Here is a 21,584-nt window from a genome sequence, read left to right as displayed (position 1 = left end):
GCGTTAAACGATTTTGCGCGTCAATTGCATCGACGGCGTTAAAAGCTGTAAAAAAGAAGCTAGTACAACGATCGACGGCCAATTGATTGTGAAGCTTTCGACATCCCGGGTAAATACAAGGGAAAATTAAATCAAAACATAGACGTACTTGGTAAATAAAAGTTATAAGTAAAGAAAGAGCACACACGAGGAAAAAAAAGGATCCGAAAGTGCTCCGTTATATTATTAAAAGTCACGGTAGTTGGAAAACACGTTTATATATTTATACTTTAAATATATGAGGTTAATCTATGAGCCGTTTTCCTGTACTTCGTAACTATCTATGTACTATGATGATGGGCTTTATGAGCAGTCTCAAAGTCACGCAGAGAATAATGGAAAGGGCTATGCTCGGAGGAAATCCACATAAGAACCAACATCACCGACGTAGCTCGAAGAATTGCTAGTCTAAAGGAATAGTGGGCGTCTGAAGGTACGACGCTCGTGCAACCGACGGTCTTATGGTCGAAAGGTTCTCTAGCGGCGACCGATAGCCGGTAGACGCGGCGTGGGCAGGGCACCCACTGGGTGGTCCAACGATACAGTGGGAAGTCGTTGGATGCGAAAAGCGCAAGACCTGTCGTTATGGTGATCTTTTGGGGCGGCCTATGCCTAGGCCTATGCAGGGGGCGTTTAATTGTTCTGTGTACTGTACAATTAAAAACTTAAAAATAAATATATTATAAAACCATGCGAATTATAAATCTACTACAACTTTAAAAACGTTAAAAATTCTGAATATATGAAATAATGCACATCTAATTTTGATTAAGCCTTAAGCAGAGTATATTACAAAAACCCAAAAGGAGTTTTTAGAAAAGGTTCCCCTTTGGACGGACATACAATATTTTGTAACGAAGCAACATTTTTAACATGATTAGTTATAAATTGAATTTGTGTATTAAAAATTTAGTTTTATTATTATCCTTCTAGAGAAGGTTCTGATAGGTTATTCTAATGATTTATTTTTTTAACCTCACTGAATAATTTTAGGTTCCTATGATCGTTTTTATGATGATTTTACTTCAATTAAATGTATTCATCGGTCAATAATGCTCAATAATAATAGATTAATTAAATTTCTAGTTAAGTTAATGTTAATTTCAAAACGAGAGAGTTCTTATTTGTCACCACATTGAACTACTTTTATTTTGATTTTTATTTACAAATTATTTACTTAAACTATAGCAATATGAGGGTTATTGCCGACTTGTATACTTTTAATTTATATTGTAGGTAGAAGAAAAATATCCAACTCCCTTAGCGATAAACTATTGTTCAACCTGAATGACGCAGGGTTCAATTACAGTAGGACCCGATAAATATAAATAAGACATAAAATAAGACGTTGAGTTGTTTTCGTAACTAACTTTTTGTTAAAAGGAGAAAGAAGAACAATGCCCGATGGTGAAGGAGAGCACCGCCGACATCGACACCGTCTCGATTTTCCCGTCTTTCGAATTTCAGGTGAGCCATTATTCGTATCACTACTGTTTTGCATGTCTTTATTGAACGGTTATTTAACCATGGATCAATTTCAACATCGGACCAATGATGTTTATTGATAAATAATAATAAAATCAAATTTATCCAGGTAGAAAGCTAATAGAACCAAGTGAAAAGAAAACGTTAACGCTTTATTTCATAAATTTAATCATATAATTAAGAAAGTGCTAAATTTTTGGCAACACTATCTTTAACATAAATTAACTGCAAACTAATTAAAACATATTACAGATAATACTGCTTATCGCGCAAAACGATTTGTATGAATTATTGTATTTATTTATTTACTTATTTCAAATAGGCACGCCAAAAGCACTACAACAACAACTTAATATAAATTTACATTAGTTTTATATAACAAAATACATAATTAGACATGGTTGCCTATTGTAAGTGTATACTGACCATATATATATGCCACCATAATAATTATGCTAGCTTCCGTCTAAACGTTAATAACTTAATAAAACTGAAAACAATATTGAACGGCTCGCTAAATAATAAAATTAATCAATCTATTGTGCGTGAAATTAATTAAAACAAGGATCTCATACTTTAGTTACAGTGCTATTATATGAAAAAAGTAAAGTAAAAAAAGTAAGAAAAAATCGAGAAGACGGTCAACGGATTATTATTTATACATGTAATAATAATATGTATAGAACATACACTTTCTATACATATTATTACATGTATAAATAATAACCTTTCATAAAAATTTCCTAGAAAATAACAATAAAAAATTGGTCTCCCCATAAGATCGCCACTATAACCGGCCAAGCGCTGCCAGTATCCAACGACTTTCTGCGATTTTAACTATGACGTCGGTTCAACTTGTGGGGGGGGGGGGGACTGTTCACGTCGCAACTACCGGCTCGTGGTGGCCAATCGAAAACCTTTTGGCCCAACGGCCGTCGGTTGCACGAACAATGTACCCAGCTTATTGCCACTTCAGACGAGCAAATGCTCTACTTTATAAAATAATAATACTTGACTGGTGTATGTACTGTTATCCGTCAGGCTACATATCGCGTAATACATATGGTCGCCCAGGCTTTAAGGTTCTGGAGACCACGGACCCGCAACCGTAGGACATCTAATCTAATCATAAGGTTGACAAAAGACCTTATTATGATTGTTGGAAGACCCTAAAGTTGGCCGCTTCAGCGAGGTCCTATCGGAAATTTGTTGGCCAGGCTTTTGTCCAACAGTGAACGGAGGTTCAATGGCTGAAATAATGATGGTGATGCACACAAATGTAATATTTCATGAATTACCAATGTTTAACAGAGATAAAAAAAAATGTTATTGATGAAACTACTTTCAACTTTGAAAATTCTTCTGGTAGATACGTCTTTAGTTGATCATATTTATCATAATCGTTTTCTTACTTAAGCTATTTAAAAGCCATGTCTTCTTAAACCTTGTCTGATCGTGGCGGCCTGCTTGTCCACTTTGGACAATGAGTTCGTTTTTGTGTGGCGCCAGTCGAGTTATATGGCCGTGTGATCGATATATAATCGGTAAGTTCAGCTTTACGACAATTCCACATTTTGACTATTAGAACTATTTGGAACACCAAATTTTCATTTTTTAAGCTTCCTACGATAATATAATGCTGACAGGATAAGCGGCCACCCGTGGCCGTTGAAACATATGTTGATCGCATCAAAATATTTTTATAAAACGCACCTGTTTTTGTTATGTTCCATATTTAACTTTTCGCACATAGCATATTAATTTTCGACGTTATTTAAACTTGATACATTATCTTAAAACATTTTTGCCATTATGTAAACCTATGCATATTCTATATTTGGTCTTTAATTTGTACAATTTGATTAATCATCATCATCATCATTTTATCGGTTGGGCATCTACTTTTGAACATAAGCCTCTCCCATAAATTTTCAATAAGACTACTCGGAATCAGTGCTTCCTGACGACATTAAAAAGGTCGTCTGTCCACTTCGTGGGTGGTGGTCGTACGCTGTGCTTGCCGATCGGCTGTCTCAGTACCTGACTGAACCTGATGGCCTCAGCTGCCGTCTGTTCTGCGCGCTTTACGGCCGGTTTGCCCAGCTCCACTTCAATTCACCAATCCGCGTGGCTATTACAGTTATTTTCGTTTGTCTACGGATCTTCTCTGCAAGGCTCATTGAGCGATTATGATTATGCCAATAGGATCCGGATGTAAAAGAACATGTTTCAATACTGTAAGTCATTATTTGTGTTTTAACACATTCGGCGTTAATCTATTTAGGCTTGATTTAATAACTTGGTATTTTTTTTAAACTATTGGCATTTTTTGTTTACTAATATCAACTTTCAGCAAAAAAATAAAATAATACTTGTACGGACGAACGTTTAGACAGGAGTCCATTGAAAGTTAATTTCATTAGTTCCGATTTGCAAATGAATATTTTGCGTAATTAGTAATGAAGACTTGTTTTTAGTTTATTAAAGTCTATATTTTTAAGTCAGTCTCAGAATGGAATATTCGTATAGTATACTGTACTGTAACAGTTACACAAATTTTATTTATATTACCGTTACACATTTTGATATGGCACCAAAATGTTATTTCACGGAAAAAGATATGACAGTGGATTTGTTGAGATTTGTTTTTAATACAATTTTTATATTCATATTCATTGGATAACCTGAAATAAACAAAAAGTGAGAACAAAACTGATGCAGACACATGGAAAAATAAAACACCAACTATTTAATGAAAGGGCGTTTGTTTTTGAAAGCGCTTTGAGCCTGAAAAAATCATTTTTTGAAATATGTCAAGTCAACAAAGGACGAAAGTTAACGAATTATAGCCATCGGAATTCAGTCCATACCCCACTGCGTGTCAATATTGCAAAAAAATTATGGGAAATTTAAAATTCGATTTTAAATTATGTGCTACATAATTATACTTTAAAAAAACGTGTTGTAGTTTTGCATGGGTATAACTTAGAATGGCTTTTCAGGTCAAGCTTTAATATTAACAATTATAAATTTTGATTATCTATCGCGATTTTATTCTGTTCTTTTATTAGGGTATATAAAATGAAATATTATTTCGCTTAATTTGGACTGGACAAGTATTTCAGGAAGATAGTCTGTCTACACGCCTATTTGACAAATCGAATAAAATATGTATGTTTTCTCTTGAAGCCCCATTTTGAAGTGTATGTTTTATTCAAACAATTCATTGTAATTGAATATTAATTTAAGAGATCTTTTGTGACTATCGGAAGGAAATATCTGGAAATTTACTGCAACGGCTTTAACTTTTTATTTTTTGTTAAGCTATATTATCATAGATTGTTAATATAAATATCAAAGAATTAAGACTACGATTACTCGAATTACTTCGCAGATTACATTATTCTAACGTACTGGTCAAAAATTAAATAGTTGTACTGTATTACAGAGTGATCTCTTCATTTATCAATTTAATATCTCTAATGTTGATTGCTAATTCTTTATTTATTATAATTAAAAAAATAGAATTTCGGTACAATGTCCAATGCAGCAGTATGCAAAATAAACACTTAACAGCTTTTTTAGTTTTGATTGACGTATAATATTTGACCAGTTAGGGATAAGAAAATTTTACTAGGGGGATTGGTATGGAAGAAGTGATTTTTTATTTCATATTTCGTTTCACGATTTTTCTCTACGTAAAACCTTCCTCATGTCTGATCAAATTGTGAAAAATAATTAGGACGAGCTCTGCTGGAGTTGTGCACTTAGTAACACATTTCGAATTAATTTGAAATTTTAAAGATCTGTTTATTTAAATAAAATTTAAAATATTTCGCTACTTAAAATCCGAGCAGATCACTGTTTTTTCAAAAAATTTCAGGAATGGACGGTACTTACATAATCAGAAGGCAAACTATAAACCGTAATGTTTCTACGATTGAAAGAAACTTAGAATATGAGTATGCAATTTAAATCCCACAAAGTGAATCCAAGGGACCTCATTAGAAAATAAAGAGGTGCAAGTGGAGTAACCGTCGGGGACGCAATTCGGATTTTACTGACGTAAATTTATTCACCGGTAAACACTAATTGGAGAGTGTTATAAATTTATTCATGGCGCTATATGTATTATAATAACAATCATACATTTAAAGGATTGAAATGCGATAGTTTTAATTATTCTTTATTACGTGATTTAAATTATTATCCACAAAGGCTCATTTATAGTTCACACTACAGAATATACGTCATATTAAGAATGTCAAAAGAGCCCAATCCGATGAACTAAACTCAGATTGAACTCCCCTATATTGGCATCCTTCACCTTAAATAATGCGAGGGAGCCAAATGCACCCTGATCTGAGACGAGCCCACAACAAACACACACTGTTTTTTGTTATGACATAAAAAACACTAAAAAGATTTTTTGTATTTGTTAAATAAATTTTCTAAATTTATATCATAATAATTTAGAGTTACATGGCTCTCCTACTGTAATATATATAAGAGTTACTAATTTTATGAAGCGAAGAGTTACTTTTATAACATTTAAAATAATTTATTCAAAAACATTAGATAGAAAATACCTTGACAAATTTATTCATATAATAAAAATACAACGAAACTCTGTTCTCAGACGAGCTATCTTCTGGTCGTGACTTTTCTTTTTTACAAAGTGAGTACTTGATTATAAGTGGCAACGGATAAGAGAATCCTACTTCTCTAGTGGCTCGAGCTAAAGACGTTAAAATAACATCACCTTTTTATTTTAAAACTATTTTCTTGTTCAAAAATGTTTCTGAAAAATAATATTTCTTATTCATTGACTGTGATTGTAATGATCTGAATGAGCGGAAAAATAACTCTAAAAGATTATAGAATACGAAAAATTTAAATTAGGTAAACTTGTAAATTATTTACTGACTTTTAAATATAAGCCTAAAAAATCCTTGCAACGTTGCGACCTGTAATGCCATTGTGATAAGTAGTGGGCCCACTCCTCTTTGGGTGACTTTTCTAAGTATTTTAATTTAACACGTCATTTCCAAGTTTCTACTAAATGATTAAGTAATTCTCTTTTACTAAATCAAGGTCTCATACTGAACATTATTGAGATTAGTAAAACCACGTTTTAATTCGTTTAACTAATTGAAGCACGAAATTGAGCTTCAATGTCAAAACTAAACCAAGTATATCGCGACTTTGTTGTTGACAGTAACCGCAACAATAGTCATAAATATCATACAACAAAAAATTTCACGTATTTAATCCATAATTACGCCGAAATATTTAAATCAAAAATTATCTTATGTGGACATAAAAATATTAGTATAGAGTTTTGTTTTCGGAATTCAAAATTATTCTAGTAATATTATTTTCAAATATTCAGGTGTTTTTAATTACATACAAAGTTCATTATATTACAACCATTGTATTACATACAAAGATATGTTTGTAAAAAAAGTTATTGGAGAACGAATGAAATGTAATGTATGCTGTTCTTCGGCATATCATATAAAATGTTTCCACAAAACACCACGGATGCAATCAAGCTTAATACTAATTACATCCTCTTCCATAAATGTATAACACCTATATAAGACTTAGCACATACTTACATAATTTTTTATTTAAATAAAAACAAATGATGATGGTAATAGAAAGAACTTTTGCGTTTTATTAGATCGTCAGGTCTTTTAATATAGATATCAAAACGAATCCCAAAAGAAAAGATGTAATGCTTTGTTTGTTCTATACGACAAAACTATACCAAGAAAGTTTTCAGAAATTCGTTCATATTGTATAAACAATTTCTAAAATATATACAAACTAGATCGGAGTACTGTAATTCGTGGTACTTTTAATACGTGACGTTAGCGCTACGCTACACTACGCATTGAGCCGGACTAACAATCAGTCAAGTGCAGCATGATTCTTTCTTTCTGCGAGACCGTTACCAACCTGAACTATCATTATGCAAACAGCTAGTAACACTGTAAATATACAATACCATTCCTGCTACAATGTAAATAAACCTATATCTCATCTGAAACTGGCACAGTAGATATATATATGTAGGTTTATTAACAACCTCGCGGAAGAAAATGACCTTGACTTATTTATTGGCTAGATATAACGTGGTAAGGATGCGTTTACACGTGCGCCAAAATGTCAGTCTACCTGTCGTTTACAAGGTACGACAATTTTTACCATTCTTTCAAATTACGCTTGGACTTCTTCGGACTGATTTATATTTACAGTATAATTGAGTGTTCGCTTGTTGTGTTGTCTTTCTCGGATAATGAAAAGCCAGAAAAACAATAAGGAAACAAGATAGCATTTTCCATCAATTATTGTCTTGTTTTAACTAAAGTTGATGCATACTACAATCGTCTCTTCCTTGCATTTGCTTACAAAGCTGCGGTAGAAAGGGTTGCTAGACTGACATACATAATTTATGTATCCCGACGAATAAAGAAAAGTGTAATAAGTAATCAATGATGCACTACTTAACGGAATTTTATTTACAGCCAAGCTGGCTCCGGACGAAAGAATTTTGGGATAAATCATTTGAGGATCGATATGAAAAAATTCGTAACGACACTCGTCGGCCTAGATTGAAGGTAAGATTTTCTAATAATGCCGTCGTATATTTTCTAATGATTAATTTTTTACAAAATAAAATGGACATTTCATGATATTGATATTGAATAGGCCTGTTTGCACGCACACTATACCTTTCGGCACAAATAAGGAACGTTTACTTCGATTTCTAATTATTTTACTTTTATTAGTTTTATTCTTATAAGTATATGCACTTGGTCTAGTTTATTTATTTAATTCGTACTTTAGTTCTTTTTATTTTTTGTCTTTTGTGTATATTAATTTTAATTGTATTATTAGTATACTTCTAACAGGTTTAAATAAGATTTCAAGCAATATATTAGAATGTAGTCATTCGTTGTTATCGTTCCAGCCCATAGACTCCCAAATATCTATGGGGGATATACTACAATCGCCACGCTTGGCAGGCGAGTTGGCGATCGCATTGTGGTAGTATGGTACGCAGAGGACGCTGATGCTCTTCCTCTGGAAACTTGTTTGTGAACAGTGGCAATTCTATTTAATTAATACAAGTGTAAATTGTAAGTTATGTAAAATAGAACCCGAAACCTACGATCGCAAGTCTCAGACCTCTACTGGTTACTAATTATATATAATTCATTAAACCTTGAAAAATTACTGGTAGTCAAGTTAGTTGTGTCGCTTATGATCGAACTATTTTACGGATTGTGTATTGGCTTGAATTGCATTGTCATACCATTATCCATAATTTATTATAAACCAAAATTTATACTAAATTTACAGGTTATCGTTGTCCCTCATTCGCATAATGATCCAGGTTGGCTCAAGACATTCGAGCAATACTTTGAATGGAAAACTAAAAACATCATAAACAATATCGTACTGAAGCTCAATCAACACCGAAACATGACGTTCATTTGGACCGAGATGTCATTTCTTAGTGCTTGGTGGGAGACTTCACACCCTGTCAAACAAAAGGTTGACACCGAATTTGTAACATATGTTTATTTTAATTTTCTCAAATTATAATAAAGTTTGAATTTCAGGCTCTTAAAAAACTTATAAAAGAAGGACGACTCGAAATAACTACAGGTGGATGGGTGATGCCCGACGAAGCCTGCACACACATTTACGCACTCGTTGACCAGTTCATCGAAGGTAAAATTCAATTTTACGCCAACAGCAAGTTGTTCCATGGTGTATTTACAAACAAAGATTGGTTTTAGGTGCAAAAGCTTTAAAAGGGTCAATACACAACTCATTTGTCGAAAAAAAGCTTTAAAGTTTTTACAATTATTTCCGACTAATCTGTTTAAAATGATCACACTAAAACCCTATTGGAATACGACAGGCCAATAACTTCTAGCAATACAAGGTCTCTAGAACAGATAGTAGACAATAATAAATTTTAATGTGTAATAATCCGAAATTATTACTTTATGATCATTACGTTAATTACTATACACCATACACTAATTAATCAGCTAACCCTACTAGAGCTATTACAGATATAACAAACCAATCAACACGTATAAATTATGTTATGAATCCAGCAATTTAAATTTATAGCAAAATATTTGTTGAGTAGTTGGAAGTTTCACGTCCGACCTCAATTTACCTTTCTCAATTACCACCAAGTTTGCAGTGGTGCAAACTTTATTTGTACATCATTTTCGAGCCCATCTAACTTGGACGCGAACTATAACGGGAAAACAAATCCAGTGCACTGGGCAGGTTCACGTTGTTGAAGATGACTGAATTTAAATAGAGTTTCTTGTTTAAACGAAAAGTAATCCTTTAAGCATGTACTTTATATTTATATGGAATTTACATATGTATAGAAAAATTGAAACACGGACATTATCAAAAACAGATCGAAATGGCGTCGTTGACACGAAAATGGTTTCAATAATAACCCATGTATAAACGGTAGTTTTATTAATTTACAGTACAAAATGGACCGCTGCGTCTGATTATTTTAATTTTATTTTAAATGTAATCAAACGAATACCAAAATGTGTCTAGAAGATTGCAATGGATAATCATAAAGATATCCGGGAGTTGCTTAATCTTTGCGACTCATCTTTGAGTTGAAAATCTTTTTGTTACGTTTTATAATGTTTCCTTGTTATTTCTTTGTATACGTATGGATAGACGGTATATTTACGGACAGACCTTCAAATTATGAATAATGTACGGCAGTATGCACAGCGGTACGAGTGATAATGACTCGATGACAGTAGTAGTTCTGCGTGCTACGTGGCCATCTCGGTGCTACTCCGACTTGTCAATCCTCTGAGCCTGTTAAAATTATGTCAGTTATTTCCGTCTATCGATATCCTATTCTTGATATTGTAGAGACATCCTGAACATGGCCCTTTCCACGATTCGTTGAGCGACTGAGCTTACCAATGAGACCCAAAGAAAATATATTGCCAGCTGCAAACAGCTGCTGTTGGTAAAATTCGTTATATGAAGAGAGTTCAAACTTTTCGAGCTCGTTCAAAGGGTCATCAATCAGTAGGCCTTTGGAGTTACTGGTTTATCGACGGTTAAATTATTCCGAACCACAGTCCGTTCTTATCTTTAAAATGTGTATTTTTGTTCCAGGACACCATTGGGTAAAAACAAATCTCGGGGTGACGCCTAAAATTGGCTGGTCTATCGACCCATTCGGACACGGGCCAACGGTGCCATATTTACTGGACAGTAGCGGACTTGAAGGAGCAATCATCCAACGCATCCATTACGCATGGAAACAATGGCTTGCTGAAAGACAGATTGAGGAATTCCACTGGATGCCTGCATGGAATACTAAGAAACCATCTTTAATAGTCCACAATCAACCGTTTGATATATATTCCATAAAAAGCACTTGCGGCCCTCATCCATCCATCTGTCTCAGTTACGACTTTCGTAAAATACCCGGAGAGTATTCAGAGTACACCGCTAAATACGAAGAGATCACTGATCAGAACCTCCATAGCAAATCAAAAACTCTGATTGAGGAATACGAACGTATCGGATCGCTCACTTCTCATAACGTCGTCTTGGTTCCTCTGGGTGATGACTTTAGATACGAATTCGATGTGGAATTCGACGCCCAGTATGTCAACTACATGAAGATGTTCAATTATATAAACAGTCACAAAGATATATTCAACGCTGATGTTCATTTCGGAACCCCCCTTGATTATTTCAATGCTATGAAACAAAGACTGAAAGGTAACATTCCTACCTTAAAAGGAGATTTTTTTGTCTATTCTGATATATTTAGCGAAGGAAAACCCGCTTATTGGTCTGGATATTATACGACTCGACCATATGTAAAAATCCTAGCACGGCAATTCGAGCATCAGCTACGAACATCGGAAATTATATTTACACTCGTTTCCAATTTTATCAAACAATCTACTGACCACAACCTTGTGTCCTCTGAAAAAAGATTGGAAAAATTCTATGAACAATTGATTAACGCTAGAAGGAATTTAGGACTCTTTCAGCATCATGATGCTATCACAGGTACTTCAAAGGCAAATGTAATGAACGATTATGGTACCAAACTTTTTACCAGCCTGTATCACTGCATTCGACTACAGGAAGCGGCCCTCAGCACAATTATGCTTCCGGATGAGAAGTTACACACGCAGAACATCTTGCAGAGCGAGGTCGAGTGGGAAACGTACGGGGCACCGGTGAGGAAGCTACAGGTTTCACTGATGGATAGGAAAAAAGTAGTTCTTTTCAATCCTTTAGCAGAACTTCGTACGGAAGTTATTACTGTGAGGTCCAATACTACAAATATCCGAATCTATGATAGCAGGACAAAAAAATATGTGTTATATCAAATAACTCCTATACTCGAAGTTCTCGACGACGGTAAACGAATCATTAGTAACACCAATTTTGAAGTCCAGTTTGTCGCAACTTTACCGGCGCTCACCGCGGTGACCTACAAATTAGAAGAGCACACAAATAAATCTCATCGCAGCCTTGTTTTTTGCAACAATTGCCAGGACAATCAAAATTCTGATAAACCACCTACATTCGTGACGAAGAAGATGATGCCCGGTGACATTCAACTTGAAAATACGGTTCTCAAATTACTCATCAACAGGAACAGCGGATTTCTGAAACAAGTGTTTAGAAAAGACGTGAAAAAGAAGAACATAGTGGAAATACAATTTGGAGCCTATCAGAGTGCTCAAAGACATTCAGGGGCGTATCTCTTTATGCCGGACTACGACGCTCCGGAAAAGCATGTCCTCAACCCATACTCGAACTGGAACAGCCTTCAGGACGATAACATCATCATTGTTTCTGGGCCGATATCGACAAAAATCACAACGCTTTACATGCCGTTCTTGGTTCATACAGTCACGATATACAACGTTGATGACCCTGCACTCATGCATGCTATATCGATTGAAAACACCGTCGATTTCGAGAACCCCCCCAAAAACAGGGAGACTGAGCTTTATATGCGCATCGAAACCGACATTCAGAATGGTGAGCCGCCTGAATTCTATACAGACCAGAATGGTTTCCAATATCAAAAAAGAGTTAAAGTTGAAAAGTTGGGTATCGAAGCTAATTACTACCCTATCACTACTATGGCGTGGATCCAAGATGAGGATACGCGAATGACTTTAATAACAAACCATGCCCAGGGAGCGTCAGCTTTCGAACCTGGCCGCCTCGAGGTAATGCTCGATCGGCGAACACTTTACGACGACTTCCGGGGTGTCGGAGAAGGCGTAGTCGATAATAAGCCAACCATATTCCACAACTGGCTTCTTTTAGAGCGGACCAACTTTGAGAAGTCTAAAAGAGACACGAGTGAAAATTTTCAACAAGTACACGAAAGATTTTTTAAACCTAATGAAAAAACGACCGATTATCAATTGCCGTCATTAAACGCCGATTACCTGAGCCGATGTTTAAACTACCCCGTAAACATTTATTTGATTGACACAAGCGAAGTAGGTGATGTACAAGTTAAAAAATATCAAACTTTCGTACAGAATTTCCCGCCGGGCATTCATCTTGTGACAATGCGTACGATCACTGACGACATCTTGGAACAATTCCCAACCACGTCCTGCTATATGGTGTTGCAAAGGCCATCACAAAGCTGTACTGTCGGATCACGCCCACGGAAATCCACTTCGTTCACAGCAAAGACCCGGTTCAATGGCCTTCATATCAAAAATATAACTTCCGTCAGTTTAACCGGACTTAAAACATACAAATCTCTGTCAGGGCTGGAGGATATCAGACTGAATCCGATAGAGTTGAAAACATACAAGGTCAGGTTTTAAAGACTGTTCAAGATAATCGTTAGGATATTATAATCTTAATAGTCAGCAGACTTTGGGCCGTATATATTAATTAACAGGAACGTTGCCCTTCGTTCAGGCAGTGGATCAGAGGTTATGATTTATTCCTTTGTACATTTTAAATTCATTGCACTCATTTTGTTTTTTTTAAATTTCATAGTCAGAGTTTAAAGGTTGTTTGTATTTCTACGTAAACCTTTTAAAAAAGATCAATAATTGTAAGTTTCCGCGATATGCCCTTGGAAATCTAGGACGACTAGATATATCTACCTCAAGTCCAAATGAAGTACTTTTAGAATCTAAATGATTCTCGAAGGCTATTTTATATGTAATATCCTACTAATAATATTCAAATGTTTATTTATAAATTATACTAAACTGTTTACTTACTAGTCTCAAAATTGTAGAACATAGTCAAGTATCGCTTATGTATACAACATATTCGTCTTGCCATAATTTGGATATCTTGTAAAAGGTATGTGTTAAAAAGCGACAGTTTAAAAATAGAATTCAAATTATAGGCATAATAATAATTTTACTATATAATTCGTATCTAGTAGATGTTACGTTTGATAATTCACAATTGATGCAATAATGTGTGTTTACTTACATACTTTTAATACGGCTCTAACTTGTATCATGCCTGTATAAACTGCATTTATTTAAACAAAGACAGTTCGTTTAGTCGGAATTTCTATTTATGAAGATCTGATATTTTGAAACCAGTTTAGCATTATTGTATTACTGTAATTGAATCATTTATACCCAGCAACGCTATTCAAATAAAAAAATACAAAAATATTTTAAGCATACCTAACCTAGTCATTATTTAATATTGAGATTAAATTAAATACATTATATCGACCATCTTGGTTGGACAAACGAAGTTTAGGTTTTAATTTTAAAATATTCTCACGTATGGCACGAGTGAGAATTAATGTAACATATTTACTAATTATTACTAAGGTTCTATTAACCTAACAGTTATTTGATTATCGAAAACGAATGAATTGGAAATGTTATTTGAGATTACATTTTTTCACAAAGTTAAATAACCCGCATTAATGTAAAGAAATGATAGAAATATTTTCCAGTATTATTGTTAGAAGCTCAATATGTTCTCAAAACTTGTCATAAAATTGCATAATTTTTAGTAAAAAAAAAACTTTCAAGTACAATTTTTATCTTATTGTTACATAAAATTCACCATTGCAAATGAAAATATACCAATATCTTGGAAATATATTAAGTGATTATTGTAATAAAATCAATTTTTTACAAAATATGTATACTAATGATTTTCTGGAACTGTAATGGTGGCCCTTCTCACTATCACAATGTATATTATATATTATAACATTTTTCATCTCTTATCTCTTTCGCCTTTTTCGATAATTAATCACATCTTTCCTATGTTGTCTGAAAATCATAACTATTTATTTGTAAATAACGTTATAATTAAAAGCTCTTATTATCAAAATATCTTCACATCAATGTTTTGGACTTGTGTACATGATTATGAAATAAGTAGATCTGTAAGCTTCTATACTTAGAATTTGCAACATTATATCACAATTAATGTTTCGGAAAATAACTTCTAGATATCACAATTTTTACGAGCACGACAGTCTCTAAAGTCATAAATAATCCCTATATGTAATATTGGTGGTATATTAAATTGATAATTAGAATATTTCAAATACTGAATGAATATTTTGGATGTTAGTGGTAAATGTGCTCTTTTTGTAATCATAAAAATACCTGAGAGTATAGAAGCATTTTAGAAACATATATATCTTATTTCAACTTTTTGAATGTATATTTTATATTTTCCTATATATGTAGCCACAGTACTAATTTCTACTTGTTTTCACAGATTACTTTAGGATTTTTCAAATGAAAAAAACCAAAACTCTGTAATGTAAATGTCTGTGGTAGATTAAATAAATCGAAATATACACACAAATGTTTCTTATTTCTTACCTCAAACATTTTACCAAAAATTTATTGAGATATAATAAGTTATTGTTATGACGCTTGGCCGAGAAGTATACGTGGAGCTCTGTTTGGGAAGAAAACTGAATCACTGCAAGGCATAGGCCTCCTCTGGGATTTCGCCACCATGACAGGTCCTACGCTGCCCGCAGTCAGCGACTATCCGCGACTTAGTCGTCGATCCACCTAGTAGCGGGGCCTATTCACGCCGCGTCTTCGGGTTCGTACTCGCCACATAATAACCTTTAGGCCCCAGGTTCCGCGAGAGGTGCCCCGTCTACTGTCACTTCAGATGACCATTTCAAGTTACATGAACTATATATACTAACTGGGTTTTTTTGCGGATCTCTTTCATTTTTGATTCAATCTCGCAAAGAAACTCAGAACCCTTTCCATTGCTCTCAGGGTGACCTTGTCTCTTATGAAATTCACTCTACTAAAAATGTATTTGAAGCAGGAAATAATAATGAATATTATTAGATTTATGCTTATATTGATATATTGGCCGTTTCGAAGCGGTCCTATAAGGACACTATTTGGGGAGCCTAAGTTCAGTAGTGGATGTCTAACAGCTGGAATGATGAAGATGAATAATTACGTAATTCAAAATATATTGGTTTCCGGGAGCCAAAATCTATTAAGTGTTCACTGGACTGACTGAAAATGCATAACTTATCCCATGGTTAATGATAGCATTCAAGAGATTCTTTTACATGCAATGTTTATGTGTTTTTGGATTATTAACTAGTATATTTCCTTCACTATTTACTCTTTTTTTATAGTTGAAGGTACTATAATATTATTTTGTGATAAAAATTAATGAAAATTAATATTTTTGTTATTTTTCCATACAATAAATGGAATCCATTTTGGGAATGATTTATTATACATTAATTCAATTTATTCCTTATCATAATTATTGTAAAAATTAAAACATTTATTATTCAGTAAACATAAAGTCACAACAATTATTATTCAAATATTATTTCTTTTTTATTCTATTTGCAATCCATTCCAGGCCCAAGTGCAATCTGAAAAAAAAATCAGTGATTACAAAAACAGTGCCGTCTTGTCCAGATTATTCTCAAATGTTTAAATAATGATTCATTGATTACACAAATTTTTAATTCTAAGAATAACTCCTTATGAATTTATTGCTGTCAGTATTTAAGTTATTTAAAAAACCTCCAGAACATACAACAATGAAGTACACAGAATAAGATCAGAAAACTTATTTGAAATATCAATATTATCTTAAGCCTTCTATAAATAAAACAGAATTCAAATATGATAAAAACGTATTGTACAATAGTATAAAGGTCTTATTTGCGCATGAAGTTTAATTAATCAGTAAACATGATATGATTGTATCACCTTTAACCTTACCCTTTTGAATATACACAGTAAATTTATATACAATATAATCCATTGATTTATGATGGTCTGGATGGTAATATAGATAAGTATAAAACGGCTACTAAGGAGTCTGTTATGATAAGATATCTGTGTTAAATGATAAATGTACTCTATAAGTTTACCACAACATTTCCGTATATATTATAAAAATAATATTAATTTTTTTATTATTTTTCAATTATTTACATATTTAATTAGCTTACCCTTCTCCTGTGAGTGCACAACAAGCTTGTATATGCCAAGGATGTTGCTTAATAGATGTCAAATCTAACTGTTCCGATATTTCAGCAGCAGTCATTGATCCTTTTGCATCCTGAAATAAGAAAACATGCAACTGATAAATAATGAATCAAGTTAAAACTGATATTATACTCTTAATTATATTTGAAGTCCTAAAAATTATCAAAGTAACACCGCCGTTAAAATTATAATGTTATAATAACATTAGATAAAAAGGTAAATTTACTGTTAAATTTATGTCTCAGAGAGAATAAAAGAAATTAGGGCACTGCATATACATATATATGGTCAAATGGATTTTGTGAAAACTATTAATAAATAGAATATTTTACTATTATATTTAATATCATAATGCTTAGTAAAGAAGTTTTTTTATTACCTGTTTATTGGCAAAAACTAATAAGCAGGCTTTGCTAAGCTCCTCATGAGAAAGCATGTGATGTAATTCTTCTCTGCTTATGTTCAAACGCTGCCGGTCCGTAGAGTCAATTACCATTATCACAAACTGATGAAAATAAATTCATTATATAACAGGCAAATGCTTAGTTAAATATGCACATTATTTAGCCAAGATGGCTTAAAATTTTTCATTCATGATTTAAAACTTGCTTAGCTATGCATTGCAAAAATTAATCTGTGCTAAAACCTACAGCTTCGTAATGGAAATAACAAGTTATGATTTACATAAAAGGCAAAAAAATACATATTCCACATTGAATAATGGTTCATTGTAATAAACACTGTACATAAACACCTGTATTTCGCATATAGCATTTTATTCAATGAATATTACATATAAATTTATGTGCCATCCATAAATAAACACAAATAAATACATCAAGTATATTATACATGACGCCAAGCAGATTAAATACTGTATGTATTACAAAAAAACATACTGAAAAAAGCTGAAATTTTCATCTTATCATAAAAATTTTGAATATTTGTAAATATATAATTTGAATAGTTACAAATTGGTATCAGATTCTCATTTTGGCACAAATTCACATTCTAGATTTATGTAAAAAATTATGAAACATTATAAATAAAAAATAATACATTTAAATCTTACATTTAATTCATAAATCTTCATTTAAAATACTGTAAAGCAGTGTTTCCCAATGTGGGGCCCCACAAGGGGGCAATTTGATTGTTAATAGGGGGCAATTCAAAAATGGACTTGACACTAGTTTAACCCTATCACTTTAATATTGATGTATGTTACATAGGGAGGCAAAAGAATTTTAGAAAGGCTTAGGTGGAGCAAGACACATAAAAGGTTGGGACACACTGCTATAAAGCATAGCTTATAATAATGTAAAAATTGATGTGAGATACAAATTAGTATCTCAGTTTGAATGCAAATGTTGAAAATATTATTTATAAAAAAAAGAAATATAACTAATATTTTAAATTTATCTTTGTTTTTCTTACCTCACTATTTGTGTAATAAGTATTCCAAGCTGAACGCAAACTTTGCTGTCCACCTAAGTCCCACATAACAAAGCGCAGATTTCTCCATACAATTTCCTCAACATTGGAACCAATAGTAGGTTGCGTATGCACAGCTTCCCCTAATAGTAACTGGTATAAAATTGTAGTTTTACCAGCATTGTCCAAACCCACCAGTACTAACTTATGTTCTGAAATAAACAGGTTAATACATTTTTTGATCAATAATGTCCTATAACCTTAAAATTTCCTTATAAATTATCAATATCAGGAAATTTACTAAGAAGGATAAAACTAAAGAAACTAAGGACTGTGGTTGGTTAAGGATACATATTGGTGGAATACAAAAATAACATTATAATTTTGGTATGTAGTTCAATGATAGCCAGCTAAGCAAATAAAGTTTACCTTTGAGAAAGTATTGCATTTTATTAGAAAAAAAATATTAATGGGAAGTTGGACATGTTAAATTTGTCTTATTAATGTTATGTAAATACATAAATTATGTCTTTTCAAACTACATTTGTCATGTTTTTGCAACTTTATTACTTATATCCGAGGACAGTGCAAGTATTCTGCATAAATAACATTTAGTAATATTATACCAATATACTATAACAAAAATACATATTATTTTAGTAAGTAGGAATTATATATTACTTAGATTCAATTTAAACAGGTTATGAAATAATCACAGTGTTACGAATTAATAACGTCATTTACCTTCGTTACCGAAAAAACTCCAAATTTTTGATATTAACAATCCCATCGTGTTCAAATATTTTAAGCACTAAAAATATTCATGAAACAATAATACGTATTATTTTTTCTCATCAATAATTAATAATCATATAATGACAATTTAATTACAATAAATAAATAAATGTATTGAATCCCAAGGTCTAAGTAAAATTCATAAAAGTTTTAAAAGAAAACATATGTTACGATTGCTCCTTTCATTTCCTTGTCACTAATTATGGATAATTTATTACAATAACGTCAAAAACTACTCCACAGGTAATAGATGTAAACAACACTCCGTATACATATTCGCAAAAATAACCATTTTTTAATCCATCGAGTAAATTAATTGCATTAATAAATGTACGTATTACATAGTAAATCGTCAAACCATCACATTGTCCTATTAGAACTCAATGTGATGTGACGTGACGAAATCATTAAGCAAGTAACACACATAACTGAATAATGTCCGTTTCAAGTCGCTGTCAAGCGTGGATTTGACCGTACAAATGAATTTTTTTCAAAATAATCAAACAAAGAATGTCGAAATTTTTTTCATAAATCTGCTTTAAGGCATTTTTTATTATTATAAATGATTTATATAAAATTTTGAGTAAAAATTAAATTATTATTTTCTATACCCGTCCTATACACTGTATATTTACAAAGTGGTAACCCCATGAAAAAGTCAACAGTCATTTCTGAATTTTTTATTTTAAATAGGAAGTTGTTACTCATTTATTCTTTAAATTTAATGTCTCCAACTTCGTCATCTTCAAAATAGTTACAACATAAAAGATTTTTAATAAAGAATATTATGAAATTGTATACTTTATACAATAATACACATTATACCATACAAGTTTTAAACTGTATAGTTTTCACTGTAGGTTTTTTTATTCGTACCCCCTATCTGGTGTGGAACGGGGACTTTTTCACATATATTTATTTTTTTCCACATATTTTTTTTTTATTTTCATTATCTTCTTTCATACATCATATAATCTTTCATTCTTTTCGTTCTTACCACAATTCTTCTGTCTTTCTCTTTCGCTCTATGACCTTCCATTCCTCTCTCATTTTTCATCTACATTTTCTTAATTTATTTCTGTTTATTTCACATTAATTTTATAAATTTTATTTACTTACAATTTTGTTGAACTTACTAAACTTTTGTTTTTATCAATTGCTTTGTTAATTATTATTCTATATACTGAAAGGAAGTCTTCCTTGGTTGTTTCTTCTCTTATCAGGGAGGCTATTGATTCCTCCCTGATTTTTACACAAGACCGGCACTCGATGTCGAACCGGAGTCCTCCGAATGCCGGACACTGGGCCACAAGGTGGATCACGGTCTGGTCCACGCTCGGTTCACAGAAGCACGGGGGGTCCTCCTTGAACCTGTGGAGGTACTCAGAGAACCCCCCGTGCCCCGTAAAGAGCTGGACGAAGACCGCGTCCACCTCGAAACTGCTAAAACTCTGAGCATGCGTTAGGCTGAGATGGCGTCCGGGAAAAATATCCTCGTCACTGAAGCCGGTCGTTCCTTCCATATACCTCATGCTCCATTCGTTGAGCGATATATTGTAGTTTATAGCATTTGCGTCGGCGCGTACGTTTGAATAAGCAACTTGTTCGTTCACCTAATACGCAAACAAGACAGAAATTTTCCAGTGAAAAAGTCGCCTCTAATATAACCGATAAAGAGACTCTTCTTGAGAAGTACAGGAAACGCCTCGGGGATATGCTTTACCTACATCTGCTTCGGTTTCCGAGCCGGTTTGGGATCCGTCGCCACATCAGCGGCTGCATCCGTTTTCGCGTCACCGTTGGCTTTAGCTTCGGCGTCGTTATCGGCATCGGCTTTGGCTAATTCATTGTCGTCAATCTCTGTGTCCGAGTCAATGTTAGCGTCAGAACATACATCGCCGTCCGCGTCTTCGCCGACTTCTGCGTCTGTACTGTCGTCGGCAATAACTTCGGCGAAGTCATTGTTGTCGATCTCCGCTTCCGCGTCTTTTTTGGTGTCGGCATAAGCGATGTCGTCTGCGTCGGCGTGTTCTACTAACTAAGCGACCGCGACATTGTAGATAGTCGGCATTCGCTTCGACGTCTGCTTCGGCGCGTACGTGCGAGTAAGCAACCTTGTTATTGCGAGCGGCCGGCGTTTGCGTCCAGGCTTTCTTCTAATAAAGTGACCGCGACATTTTGGACGTCAGCGTCTGCGTCGGTCCGTACCTTCTATTAAGCAACCGCGCCAATTTGAAAGGTCGGCACACGCGTTAG

The 21,584-nt window shown here is 33.4% G+C and overlaps 2 protein-coding genes across 2 annotated transcripts in view; one reads left to right on the top strand and one right to left on the bottom strand.

The window, feature by feature from the left end:
* alpha-Man-IIb (alpha-Mannosidase class II b) overlaps positions 1–15,294 on the top strand; it is a 56,835-nt gene extending 41,541 nt beyond the window's left edge. The window contains exons 4-8 of the mRNA XM_068777189.1: positions 1,423–1,506; positions 8,058–8,150; positions 8,896–9,090; positions 9,159–9,270; positions 10,723–15,294. Of these exons, the coding sequence (XP_068633290.1) occupies positions 1,423–1,506; positions 8,058–8,150; positions 8,896–9,090; positions 9,159–9,270; positions 10,723–13,433 (3,195 nt within the window). The 3' untranslated portion in view covers positions 13,434–15,294. The remainder of the gene's footprint in view (positions 1–1,422; positions 1,507–8,057; positions 8,151–8,895; positions 9,091–9,158; positions 9,271–10,722) is intronic.
* A 1,037-nt stretch (positions 15,295–16,331) lies between these two features.
* On the bottom strand, positions 16,332–19,728 carry Arl5 (ADP-ribosylation factor-like 5). Its single transcript, XM_068762698.1, has 5 exons — positions 19,278–19,728; positions 18,537–18,745; positions 17,482–17,607; positions 17,066–17,175; positions 16,332–16,477 (listed from the first exon to the last, which is right to left on the bottom strand). The coding sequence occupies exons 1-5, from the start codon at positions 19,321–19,323 to the stop codon at positions 16,429–16,431; spliced, it is 540 nt and encodes a 179-aa protein (XP_068618799.1). The 5' UTR covers positions 19,324–19,728; the 3' UTR covers positions 16,332–16,428.
* Between the last annotated feature and the right edge of the window lie 1,856 nt (positions 19,729–21,584).

Source organism: Battus philenor, unplaced genomic scaffold, assembly GCF_028537555.1.
Source record: "Battus philenor isolate CCGP_79_NKW_IND1 unplaced genomic scaffold, ilBatPhil1.0.hap1 SCAF_1, whole genome shotgun sequence".
NCBI lineage: Eukaryota > Metazoa > Arthropoda > Insecta > Lepidoptera > Papilionidae > Battus > Battus philenor.
The sequence above is the reverse complement of the archived record's forward strand: the minus strand, read 5'-3'. Positions and strand labels throughout refer to the sequence as shown.

What these genes read in the sequence shown, in the direction of transcription:
- Arl5 (XM_068762698.1), bottom strand. Translation starts at nt 19,323, where the DNA reads ATGGGATTGTTAATATCAAAAATTTGGAGTTTTTTCGGTAACGAAG. An exon ending in CTTATTACACAAATAGTGAG is followed by an intron (nt 17,608 to 18,536) that starts GTAAGAAAAACA and finishes TATTTTCATCAG; the next exon opens with TTTGTGATAATGGTAATTGA. An exon ending in TGTGCACTCACAGGAGAAGG is followed by an intron (nt 16,478 to 17,065) that starts GTAAGCTAATTA and finishes TTTTTTTTTCAG; the next exon opens with ATTGCACTTGGGCCTGGAAT.